Source organism: Onychomys torridus, chromosome 3 (assembly GCF_903995425.1).
Source record: "Onychomys torridus chromosome 3, mOncTor1.1, whole genome shotgun sequence".
In the NCBI taxonomy this organism is placed as follows: Eukaryota; Metazoa; Chordata; class Mammalia; order Rodentia; family Cricetidae; genus Onychomys; species Onychomys torridus.
In genome coordinates, this window is record NC_050445.1 from 2,183,797 (window position 1) to 2,197,446 (window position 13,650).

The window sequence follows — 13,650 nt, forward strand, 5'->3', positions numbered from 1 at the left end:
GAGCATATAAGCATCACAAACGGGACTCAGTGGGTTGTTTTTTGTTTTGTTTTGTTTTTTAAAAGGAGGACACAAAGTTAGAAGGGGACTAGGGGGTGAATCTGGAAGGGGTGGAGGAGGAAGAATAGATAACTCTGATGATCAAAATACATGAGAATGTCTCAAAGAATAAAAAATGTACTTAATTATAAAAAATTGCATAGCATTAACTACCTCATAATTGAGCACTAATAGGACCTAGAAAACTGTCAATTTCATGAATTAAAGAAAGTTTTGGGAAATATACAAATGAACACAAGGCCTAAGTGTATTAAGTACTAAAGGAATCTGTGTCATGGGCAACCTGGTCAGATAAACATTTGATGAAAAAAGGACTTTCTAGTGTATTCTTCAAAACAAAGGTATGGCATTCAAGAGAAAGCTGTTAAATATCATAATACGTCTGTGACTGACCTGGGAATTCTTCCTTTAAATTAGGGAAATTAATATTTGTGTAGAGAACTGGTGCTACTGTTGCCATCTCACCAAGAGCCTCCTCCTTCTCCCACTTCAGTGTGCTCCTCTGGGCATTTGACATGGTATCATTTTCTCCTTCCATAGAGGGAGCTGGCGCCCAGGAGCTGTTAGGATCACTTGCAATTGCATTAAATGCGGGACTTTTATCCCTGGAAAAGTAACAAAACCACTTTCACTTCATCAACAAGGAAACTTTCTACTAATACTGTGTTCAATACTACTCTAGTTAAGATTGTTACAAAATAGCTTTAAATATGCTTGATGATCTTAAGGAAAACTCAGTTAATGTAACAACTACTAATATCATGCATAATAATTTAAAAGATTAAGATAGAACAAAGGTTGGTATAATTTAGATTTCTACAGAAAGTAAGATTTTTAAATACCTGACATCAGAATAAGGGGATTGTGCTATAGCAGGAAAAGTCCCCAATCCACTTCCAGGAGGCAAAGAATTATGTGGAAGATGAGGACTGGGTCCAATAAGGCCATTCATGAGTGGCATCCGGGAAAAAACATCTTAAAGGAGGAAAAATAATCATTTAATTTATTTTGTAAAATATTCATATGACAAGTGGCTTAAATACTTAAATATTTAATACTATTTTAAATTAGTAATTTTTTTCAACATTATACTATATAATACAGATTAAAAGGTGATGCACTTGATTACAGAATTTTGAAACGTGGTCTCCAACAATCACCCTTCCCTAATTATAGTCTATTAAATAAATAGTTTTATAGTCTAACAGCTCTAAGTTTTCATTGCAAGTCTAGAACTTGTTAAAAGCAGAAGTGACTTGTAATTCAGTCTGTAAAATGGAGGTAGTGTTATGTACATTGATTGACATAGTGTGTGTTTAGTCGTCCTGGTAGGCAGTAAATATTCAATACACATTAGCTACAAAAACAATGAATTATAGATTTGAAATTCAGATTCCAAAATCATTTTCAACTCTCTTTCCAAATAAATACTTTATCATCTTTTTTTTTTTGTGGGGGGGGGGGGACAGGGTTTCTCTGTGTAGCTTTGTACATTTCCTGGAACTCACTCCGTAGCCCAGGCTGGCCTTGAACTCACAGAGATCTGCCTGCCTCTGCCTCCTGAGTGCTGGGATTAAAGGCGTGCGCCACAACCACCGGCTCTTTTTAAATAGACACTGGACAAAATATAAGATTTCCTCAAGCTTCCCCATTACCAACAAGTGTATCACTACAATATTTACTATGATCAACCATAGTCTAAACTATTTAAAATAAGTTGTCTTTTCCCAGCAAAGGCATGGAACGTTTTGGTTCTCTCCTTTCAACTTGTGGATTGCAGGTATTGAATTCAGATAGTTGGGCTTCATAAGAGCTTTATCCACTTAACTGTCTTGCACATCTTTAATAAAACTTAAGTTTCAGATAATTAGGATAAACAAAGGCAGAGTGGTAAAAATATGCTCACCACTGTGGCTATCTATCAGGAATACCTCTTGTAAATCCACCATTCCTGGTGCTTTTCCTGTGTGCTAAGTACCATTCTGTAAAGTCTTACAAGTATTAACTCTGTAGCTTCAAACGTAAAGGCACTTATGTATTCCTCCATTTAAGATAAAAAGATTGTTAAAGGTCACATGAGTAAACGGGAATGCATCTCTCCTTCATTATTTACTTAAATAAATTTTAGAGACAAGAACTTGCCACATAGCCCAGACTGTCCTAGAACAGCAGTCTTGCCTCAGCCTCAGCAATATGATTCTCTGGGGAAAAAAATATCTCATTCTTCCCATAACTCCAGTTCGTAACACTAGAAAAATAACATGAATTCTTTCATCTATGGAGTTGACTAACTGCAACTGCCTACAAGTCAGAATGAGGAATGTATGTCACATTTCTACCAAAATAAAAGCCATCTATTAAACTGCCTAAATACAGGCACACACGAATGTACACATACAATGAGGGGAAGAAGGAGAAGGAGAGTATCCCTTTGCATATGGTTTTAATGCATTGTCTGAAAAATCTTGAGTTATGGATTGTTTGTTTATATTGTTTAATTCACTTAATTTTTACTCTCTCTCACATCAATTCAATAGATTACTAGAATTCGATTTTTCATGTGTATGTATGTTCACTTTTGTGTGGATGCATGTGTGAAAGTTCAAAGTTGTTGTCCAGTATCTCTCAACTGCTCTCCGTTTTATTTATTGAGCCATGGGTCTTTCCCAGAACCCAGAGTTCAATAATTCTAGCTAGTTTAGCCAGCCAGCTTCCTCTCAGAACCCTCACTCCTTGCTCCACCCAGTCTCTGCCTCCCAATGGCTGGGATTAGAGGTGGGTCTGGTGGGCTACCACACTCTCCCAGCTTTTATGTGGGGGCTGGCTATCTGAAATCTGATCCTTACACTTGTATAGCAACTGTGTTATCCACTGGGCCATCTCTCAAGCACATTACTACAATTTTTATTTCCAAATTGATTTCCAATATTGACACCAGAACCCTACCAAACAGGTTAACTTATAACATCATTTCATCAGTATGAGTCTTCACTGGTTCTGAGAATCCTGGATGAAAAGAGTTAACTTGAAGCATGAATCTTAAAGGTATTTATTAATGAAAACAAGCCTGGAGCTAGGTATTGGAGTGAAGACTGGAAGATCAGAGAAGCAGAATAAGCCACAGCCACCTCACCTCACTAATTCTGCAGCTGATCCTGTTTCCTCAGACTGGAGTCCTCATCCAAATGGATCTCAGCTGACTGCATCTCGAAAGCCTGAATGCTTAACCAGCACTAGTTCCTGGTCCTCACGCCTTATATACCTTTCTGCTTTCTGCCTTCACTTCCTGGGATTAAAGGCATGAGTCACATGCCTGGCTGTTTCCAGTGTGGTTTTAAACTCACAGAGATCCACATGGATCTCTGCCCCTGGAATGCTAGGATTAAAGGCATGTGCTACCACTGCCTAACCTCTATGTTTAATACTATGGCTGTTCTGTTCTCTGACCCCCAGATAAGTTTATTGGGATGCACAATATATCAACCACACCAACTGCCTCTGCCCAATTTCCATAGATGTCAATAACCTAGCACTAATATCCATTTCTAATTTGATCTTTCTAGGCACTCCATCTTCTGCTCTAGAAAATACAAAAGTTATCATTCTTGACTACCTGTCACTGTATGTATGTATGTGTGTTCGTGTGTGTGTGTGTGTGTGTGTGTGTGTACCATGATCACACATTTTTGTCCTTAAATTGGAACTAACATTATTTCAAACATTGAAATCTAGATGTTTTATGCAGCTCTACTTGAATTATACTTCTCTGTAAGTCAATGGTATAATTAAAGTCTACAATCTTATATAGGCTATAGGCTCAGGAGGATGGTCAACCTTTTATTCATCTTAAATTATGTAACAACACTGAACTATGTTTTCTTTTTCTGTATTTTGGGATTTTTTGAGACAAGGTTTCTCTATGTAGTCCCTGGCTGTGCTGGAACTCACTCTGTAGACCAGGTTGGCCTTAAACTCACAGAGATTTACCTGCCTCTGTCTCCTGAGTGATGGTATTAAAGGCTTGCACCACCACCACCTGGCTATTTTTTCTTTTTAATCATCCTAAAATTTTTTTTAAAAAAATAAGATTGCACAATGAAGTAATTTCTCTAACAACCTTTACAAATGCATACCTTTGTAACTGATTTATCTCTAAAATATATATTTCCAACTATAAAATACATAAAATTGTTTTTATGTATTGACAAGAAAAATATTGAAGAATTCTTAATCATTTAAAAGCATGAGAAAACAACTGCAGTGGTTCTCAACCTTCCTAATGCTGTGACCCTTTAACACAGCTCCTCATATTGTGGTGACCCCCCAGCCATAAAATTATTTTCATTGCTACTTCATAACTGTAATTTTGCTACTGTTATGAATCATAATGTAAATATTTTGGAGATAAGAGATTTGCAAAAGGGATGTGACCCACAGGTTGGGAACTGATGATTTTAGCAAGAAACAGTTAAAGCAAGAGTTTTGCCCAATTATAAATTCAATGTTTAGTTTGGAAAACCTCAAGGTACATTTACATTTAACAACTAAACTGGTCAAAATCTAAGTATTTCCAGTATTTTTGCTATGGAATTTTTTGTGTATTCAAAAAATGAACAATAAAGGCAATTTATTAATAAATTTAATTACATATGAAAAGTAGTACAAGGTTATAAAGATATCCTTACATATATAATCCAAAGCATTAGCAAAGGACATATATGTTATTCTTTTCAGTTATTAAAATATGCACTTTCTGGGTATGGTGGCGCACACCTTTAATCCCAGCACTCTAGAGGCAGAGGCAGGTGTATCTCAGTGAGTTTGAGTCCAGCCTGGTGTATAAAGCAAGTTCCAGGACAGCCAGGGCTATACAAAGAAACCATGTCTCAGTGGAAACAACAACAATAAAAACCAAAAACAAAACAACATGTACTATCTGTAGAATTCTAAACTCCTTTCCTGGGGAGTCGATACATATAGCTCTTAATCTCTCTTCCAATATATTCCTATAGATCTTAATTCTTGATTATTGTATTTCAGCTATCCAGAAAGGAACCCACAATTTACATTGCAAATTGTTACTAGTAGATAAAAGAAAATTGGCCATACAAAATAAGCAAGTTTCTAAAAAATTTCACAAGAATTTAAAAATGGGCAAAGGCTACCAAGTGACTCTGAATTTAGGTCCTATGATGAACAGAATGAGAGTCAAATCTTTGAGGAGATCACAATCTAAATAGACAAACTAACATCCCAGAAAGCATTTATTTATATTTGTGCCACACAAATGCAAATGAAAGCACATGGGGATAGGGATAAGCATGTTTCAGCTCTGAGGAAATATCAATAAAACTGAGACCAGATTCGTTGAGTTCAGTTTTGATGTATGGATGGTATGGTCAACCAAACAGAGTAGTCATGTGAGGATGTGCAGAATGGAAAGTGAGTTAGGGTGGAACTGGGGAAAGAAGACAGGCCAGGCACCATTACAATCTCACTACAGCAAAAAAGGAGCAAGTCTGTTCTAGTCTCAAGAGTTAGAGAATTTCATGGAGCGTGACTGGAAGCAGTATTTTTCAATCATTAGCAAAGTGGGTTTTCTTCTATAAGCTTGTGTCATCTAGCACTAAGGAACAGGGCACTGTGTGTGTGTGTGTGTGTGTGTGTGTGTGTGTGTGTGTGTTTATGTTTGTGTGTATGTAATAAAAAAAATCATGCAGCAGCTGGAGAGATACATGAATTAGTAAGGTGCTTGAAGAGCATAAGAAGCTGGGAGAGAGGGAGGGAGAAGGCTGAGTGGATAAAGGCACTGCTTGTTGCCAAGCCTCACTACCCAAATTAGATGCCCAGGACGAAATGATGAAAGGAAGGAACCTACTCCTGCAAGTTGTGCTCTGCCTTCTTTCCACACACGCGCCAGAGTGTATGTGCCCACACAGCTATACACACACAGAAATAAATTAGAAAAAAGAATTAATGGGACTCCAAAAATGGACCAGAAAGATGGTTCAATGGGTAAAGGCCCTTCTCACCAATTTGGACAATCTGAGTTTAATCTCTAGAACACATGGTGGAAAAAGAGCCTTGATTCCCGTACATTGCCCTCTAAATGCTACCCCCCCCCTCTCTCTCTCTCTCTCACACACACACACACACACACACGCTTGAGCACAAACACTCTACACACTCAATAGGTAAATATATAAAGCTGGGTATTGTGGTGCTCTCAACAACCAACCATATTAGATAGCTTGAGGAACCCATCTGAGGCTCATCCTGTGTGCACACTGTCACACATACTTACAAATACACACACAAATGGAATCATGCTTAGAAAGTAATAGCATACCCTGATTGTGCATTGGCAATAGCTGTGGTGGATGGGGAGGCTGTGGTAATGGAGCTGGCTGAGTGGTAGCAGGACTAAGTACAGCAGTAAACAAGTCTTCAACATCCTTTCCTCCAAGCTCTGAGAAAAATAATCACAGAGATAACATGACAATTATATAGGACTCATTCAATGGAGAATGCCATCCTTTTATAAAGTGAAACAACAGAATACAAACATACCTGGAATTTTATATAACTTTCCAAGAATTGCTCCTAGAATAAAAAAAATAGTAATAATTATCTATACCATATAAGGATATAAAACAGGATTTAATTAATAGAAAAATTATGAAAACAAGTCCAAACATAAAATTGCATGCAAAAAGCTTTGAAAGTCATATTTACTCATGTCTTTTAGAAAGCCTAGATGTAGGGCAAATATTTTACCATCTGTGACCATTTTGTCTAGCTCAGGACTGAGGATCCCATCTAGTTGCTCTTCACTTAATGGTCGTGAACTCTGACTGACACTTGGCTGAGGCAAAGAGGAAGCATCATCAGCAATGGGGCCAATATCTAAAAGAATAAGGTAAATAAATGAAAAGGTGAGTCCAGCACATGCACAAAATGGACAACATTATCTATATGCATTAATATACACATTGATTTAAAAGAAGCCTATACTTCTGAATTATAATTATCAGGATTCTAGTAGTACTTTGGATAGGCTATTACTAAACTTAGCTACAAAGTATCTATGAGTTTATATGACACTTGATGTTATTTTTTTTCTTCAAAGTAAGTACATTTCCTGAGGACAAAAGACACAACTGATTTCAACTTGGCAACATCTACTAAATTTAACTCTATTAGGAATCCATAAGATGCCATTACATGAAAAACTGTTCTAATTTGGAAAACAGTGGTATCATCAGGTCAACTGTAAAATACAACACGTGAAGCAGGTTACACTCAGTTATAGCAGGATACAGCTTAATAATCATCTTTTTTTTTTAAGCTGATCACTGAGCTAAATCCCCAACCCAATAATCATCTTTTGTAAATAATTTCAATTATAAATTATTTTAAAATATTTTATAGTATAATCTGAAAATATAAATTATGTTCATCACCTTATACCATCTAGTAATAGTAGCCTATCATCTATTTCCTCATACTTTCTCAATGTCATTAGTCCTACATTTTAGTCTGCTTTTATTTAATTTAGTATTAGAAACTATTTAGAACAAAACCATTCATTAAAATTATTAAGGAAGTCATTGAAAGCACTATGCTTTAGCTGTACACAAGAAGGAAAAAGCAATGTATGGATTAGTGATGCATTAGCACTACTAATAAACTCGCATGCACCTACAGGCTGCCAGCTGAGACCACTACTGAGAAAGACTACTTCTAGTCAGTGCCATCCATTGCTCAGGTCTTACCAAAAGGGAAGGGTGAGCTCCCAACCTGGAAAGTGCATAAATCAAGACCTACAAGACCCAAACCAAATAAAATGGATGATTGCCACAGAAGTGGGAAGGAGGGACACACACAAAGAGGAGAAAGCGCAGCAAGACTTTGAAGGCAACATGCCTTAACTCTGATGCAATTAGAAAGGTAACAAGAATGAGCCAACCTTCTATGTCCCCTCCTAAAGCCAGTCAAGGAAGATCAAATACTGGCTTCGACACAGCCCAAAAACAAAAACAAAACAAAGCAAAACATCAAAACCACTTCTGCTTCCATTATTGGGAAAAATAAAACTGTTCCACATCCATACAGCTCTTAAGTCACAGAACAAAAATCAGGCAAACAGTATTCATGTATACCTGAATGATCAACTGATTTTGCAAGATCATCTGAGATTATTCCAAGAATGTCATCATCTGTGTTTAAGACTTCAGAAATATCAGCTAATGGGTCATCAGCAGTACCTAAATATAGTAAGTATATGAAAATTAAGTATTTTCCTAGACATAAAATTCTAAAATGTCCTAAGTACCTAGAATATAGCAGCTGCTGAGGCAACTGGCAGAGTGATAAGAACTTAAGAGCATCACTAAATTAAAAGCAAAGATACTTATCTTTTGATTAACAAAACATTAAAAATTCAAATTTTGTTTTCAAGATTGATGTATATTGACAAAAGAAATAAAAATTGGAAGACCATTAAGCAATAAAAATAAATTCAAAATCTTATAAAATAAAAATTCATTAGTTAAGTGGCATAACTAAGAATGACATCTAGAAAATACAGTACAATTTAAAAAAAAAACCATGAAAAACAGATAGTATTTTGAAATTTCTAGCAAAGCACAAGCCAGGTATCCACTACAACTACTATTTCTTTTCCTGTTTAAATACTCATTAATTATTCACTAAACGACTGTTTTAATATCAAAGAACTGTGTCTATGGACAGCTTGGAACAAGATGGAACTGTTAACAAATGACCTGTTCTCATAGGGCTCACTTCCTCATTAATAACACTAAAGGAAATGAAATAGGCTCTGAGGGATCTATTTGAAGAATAGGCAGAAATGTCATTTCCAGAGATGACTTGCCATAGAAAGATTTTGTGACATTCAGTTTTTCACTATGACATTTCATACATGTGTATTATGCTTTGAACACATTAAACTTTTATTACATGCTCACTTACAACCCTACCCACTGGTGCCTTCTGTCCCCATAGTCTCTCTTATAATTTCTATGTACGTGAATACACATATGCACCTGTATATGCATATATATGCAATCTAGTTCCCCAAGAGAAAACATGATGTATTTGTTATCTAACCTTCTAACCACCTCCCCATAGTTTAAGACTCCTTTCTCTCCCTAGATAAATCCCACCGACTTTCAATTCATACACACACACACACACACACACACACACACACATACATACACACAATTTCTATACATTCATTTTCTAAATGTTAATTTTGGATGAGAAAAAAAAACCTGTGACATTTGTTTTTCTCATTCTGGGGTATTTTGCTTAACATGATTTCCAGTTTCATTTTCCATTATATGTATGTGCATGTGAGTGTGCATATGCAATGTTTTCTAATACAGTTATCTGTTGATGGACATCAGCCTACTTCCACATCTTTGGTATTGTGAGACTATAATAAATATAAATGTGCAAGTATTTCTGTGGGAGGCTGACTTCAGTTCTTTCAGGTATATACTGAGTAGTGAGTGGCACAACTGGACCATATACTAGTTCATAGTGATTTCCACAGTGGCCATACTACTTCCCATTCCCACCGGCAGTCTCTCAGAGTCCCATTTCTACTACATCCTCATCAGCACATGCTGCTGTTTTCTGAACCCACCCATGCTGACTGGAATAAGGTGAAATCCCAGAAGTTTCAATCTGCATTACCTGCCCCTCCTCTCATTTTCTGAGGCACTATGTAGCTTTTGCTGTCCAGGACTGCACATGTAGACCAGTCTTGCTCTTGAACTCAAAGAGATTTGCTTGCCTCTACCTCTCCAGTGCTGGGTTAAAAGGGTGTGCCATCACATTCAACAAGTTTACATTTTCTTGATGGCTAAGCATATTGAACACTTTTCATATATTTATTGAGCACTGATATTTCTTCTTTTGGAAACTGTCTAAGTCGCTTCCCTGTTGATTGACTAACTTTTCAGGGGGAGAGGGTGGTATTTAGACTTTAGTTCTTTTTAGATTACAGTGAGGTTTTTTTTTGTTTTGTTTTGTTTTGGTTTGGTTTTTCAAGACAGGGTTTCTCTTTGTAATTTTGGCACTTTTCCTGGAACTCACTCAGATGGACCTGCCTCTGCCTCCTGTGACTGGGATTAGAGGTGTGCGCCGCCGCCACCACCACCCAGCAGGGTTTAGTTTTTTTTTTTTTGTTTTGTTTTTTTTTGTTTTTGTTTTTTTTGTTTTTTTTTAGCTGAGGATCGAACCCAGAGCCTTGTGCTTGCTAGGCAAGCGCTTTGCCACTGAGCTAAATCCCCAACCAGGCTTTAGTTCTTTATGAGTCTATATATTAATTCTGTCAGATACATAGTAGAAGATTTACTCTAATTCTGTAGGCTATCCACTCTACTGAGTGTTTCCTATTCTGTGTAGCTCGATTTTTATTTCATGCAATCTTATTTGTTGTATGTGGAATTATTTTCTACACTATTAGTGTCATTTTCAAAAAAAATTATTTGCTTATACTTCTATAAAGTATGTTATTAGTAGCAGTTGGCATCAAGTCTCACAATAAGTTGTTTGATCCACTTTTAATTAGTTTTTCTATATTACTGAGTTTCATTTTTCTATCACAGAAATGCACATTTCTTAGCATTACTTATTTAAGATATTACCTTTTCTTCCACATGTTTTTGGATAGTTGTCAAAAACTGGGTTACAGGCTGGGAGGTGGTGGCGCACACCTATAATCCCAGCACTTGGGAGGCAGAGCCAGGTGGATCTCTGTGAGTTTGAGGCCAGCCTGGACTACCAAGCAAGTCCCAGGAAAGGTGCAAAGCTACACAGAGAAACCCTGTCCAAAAAAAAAAAAAAAAAAATTGGGTAACTGTAACTGTATAGATTTATTTCTGGACCTTCTATTCCATTCCACTGTTTCATATGCCTGTATTTTATGCCAGGATCATATACATATACATTCCATAGTGTAATTTGAAACCTGGTATAGTGGTACATGCCTCCATGTCAGCACTGTTTTTTCAGCTAAGGACTGTGCTGTTTGTTCAGGGGCTTTTGTGGTTTCCATTGACTTTTTCCCCACTTCGATGAAGAATTACACTATGACTTTATTAAAGAGCACAACAGTCTACAGACTTTTGGCATTAAGGTCAATCTCAAAATGGTAATTCTGTGGATCTGTGAACATCTTTCCCTTCCCTAGTGTTGTCTCCAATTTCTTTCTTCATTGTAAATCTTCATCTCCTTCATGAGGCTTGTATCTGTGTATTTTTGTACTAGTTTCCTAACTTCTCAGCAAATTTGTTATTAGTAAATAGAAAAACTACTGATTTGTGTATATAAATTTTGTCACCTGCTACTTTGCTAAAAGTATTTATCAAATCAGAGTTTTATGGGGAAGTCTTTTAGTACATGATTAGACTGACCACAAAGAAAGATAATATAATTCCTTTCTTTCCTATTTTCTCATCTTTTTTTAAATCTTGCTTTGTTCCTGTATATTTCAAGCACTGTACGGAATAAAGAGTGGAGACTATACTAACTCTTACCTGCTCCTCATTTCAGAGGGAATGCTTTCAATTTACCAAATTTAGTATGTTGACTATAGAGTTTTCTCTATCATATCCTTGTAACGTTGAGGTATGTTCCCTTTAAGCCTAATATCTTCATGAATAAAGAATCATGAAGAGATGTTGAACTTTGCTTTCAATGGCTTTGTTGAAGTTGTTAATAGTCTCTTGATTTGGGGGATGGTGGTGCATGCACTTCACCTCCGCACCTGGGAGGTGGAGGCAGAGGCAACAGAGTTCAAAGCCAGACTGCTGTTCGAAGCAAGTTCCAGGAGGGAGGGAAGGAAAGGGCGAGAGAGAGAGAGAGAGAGAGAGAGAGAGAGAGAGAGAGAGAGAGAGAGAGAGAGAATATCTCATGATTTAACTGATAGGTAATGTGTGACTAAGGATTTATAATATTCAGCATTTTCTAGCCTTTTACAGCATGATTTTCCAAGTATCTCCTAATTATCCACTGAATTTCTTCAGTACTTGCTATGTCTCTTTTTTTTAACCCCTAATTTCATCTCCTTTTTCATCACTCTGGATCTTCTGTCTTTTTTTATTAATATGGTTAAAAGTTTGTTAAGACTCTTTCTCTCTTAAAAAAAAATACATTTAGTACAGAGGAAGGAGGGAGAGAGCATGCACATGCCTCAGTCTGTGGGAGGATATCTGAGGAAAGCTTGCAGGGATTGGTTCTATCCATCCACTCTATGGCTCTTAGGGATCAAACTAAGATCATCAACTTAGCAGCAAGCAGAGGTAAGAGGATCTCTATAGAGTTGGAGGTCAGCCTGGTCTATACAGCAAGTTCTGGATCAGCCAGGTCTACACCAAAATAAACAAACAAAATAAGACCATTTACATTAAGGGTTACTATAGAAAGGAGTTTGCTACTTCAAGTAATTTTTGGGTTGTTTTCCTGACTGATCCCATCGTTGGTTCTTACATTTCTCAATTATTTAGAGAGCTAAATAAAGCAAAGCACAAAGTAGGTGAAGATACCCTAAGCACATGGAAATCAGCTATCCTAGCTGTCACAGAAGGCCAGAATGATTAAAGGAATCACAGGGAAAGTCAAAGAAACATATAGAGTAGCTACTGCAAGCCTGGGCAAAGGTTTGAATAAAGTGGTGAAGCCTAGGTTTTACTGTGGAGGTTGAGGGGAAGTACAGGAATACTGGAAGACAAGCAGAACAGACTGGTGGAGAAAGGCAGGGTGGGGGGGGGGCATTAGAAGACAGGAAACCTTGTGCAGTATAAATGGCAGGTAATTAGACATACGAAAATTTTAAGCTTTCATATGTATTTTAAATAAAGGCGAAATATTTTTTAATGGCATAAAAATAATACTTCAGGGGTTAGAGAGATGGCTCAGTAATTGATAGCACTTTTTCCACTGGCAGAAGATACAGGTTCAGTTCCCAGTACCCATGTGTCAGTTAACAACCAACTATAACTCCAGTTCTGTGAGATCCAATGCCCTCTTCTGGCTTCTGTGAGCAGTGCACACATGGTGAACAAAACATACAAGCAGACAAAATATCCACATACATAAAAATAAATAAATCTTTAAAAAATACACACACACACACACACACACACACACACACACACACACACAGAGGATTGAGGAGATGGCGCATTTGCTTACTGGGCAGGGCGGAGGTGGGTGGTGGTGGTGCTGCATGCCTTTAATCCCAGCATTCCTGAGGCAGAGTGCTTGGTTCCCAGCAGCTACATTGTAGTTTATGACTATCGATAATACCAGTTCCAGGAAATTCAAGCTCGCACTAGCACTCTCTCTCGCTCTCCCCCCCACCTCTAGTTTTTCGAGACAGGGTTTCTCTGTGTAGTTTTGGTGCCTGTCCTGATCTCACTCTATAGACCAGGCAGATCCACCTCCCTCTGCCTCCCGAGTGCTGGGATTAAAGGAGTGCGCCACCACCTCAGGCTCATCTTTTTCAACAGACACTGGATAAAATCTTATTTCCTAAGTGCACGAAGCATGCAC

General features: G+C 37.3%; 1 protein-coding gene across 12 annotated transcripts in view; it reads right to left on the reverse strand.

The window, feature by feature from the left end:
* The window catches only part of Kmt2c (lysine methyltransferase 2C), a 247,142-nt gene that overhangs the window by 48,406 nt on the left and 185,086 nt on the right, over window positions 1-13,650 (reverse strand). For 7 of the 12 annotated variants that reach the window (XM_036181134.1, XM_036181142.1, XM_036181144.1 and 4 more), the window contains 7 exons: window positions 8,223-8,327; window positions 7,836-7,883; window positions 6,796-6,966; window positions 6,631-6,663; window positions 6,410-6,529; window positions 903-1,035; window positions 454-665 (listed from right to left, as the gene is read on the reverse strand). In XM_036181134.1, the coding sequence (XP_036037027.1) occupies window positions 454-665; window positions 903-1,035; window positions 6,410-6,529; window positions 6,631-6,663; window positions 6,796-6,966; window positions 7,836-7,883; window positions 8,223-8,327 (822 nt within the window). The remainder of the gene's footprint in view (window positions 1-453; window positions 666-902; window positions 1,036-6,409; window positions 6,530-6,630; window positions 6,664-6,795; window positions 6,967-7,835; window positions 7,884-8,222; window positions 8,328-13,650) is intronic. The other 5 variants (XM_036181141.1, XM_036181140.1, XM_036181138.1 and 2 more) reach the window with 4 other exon arrangements.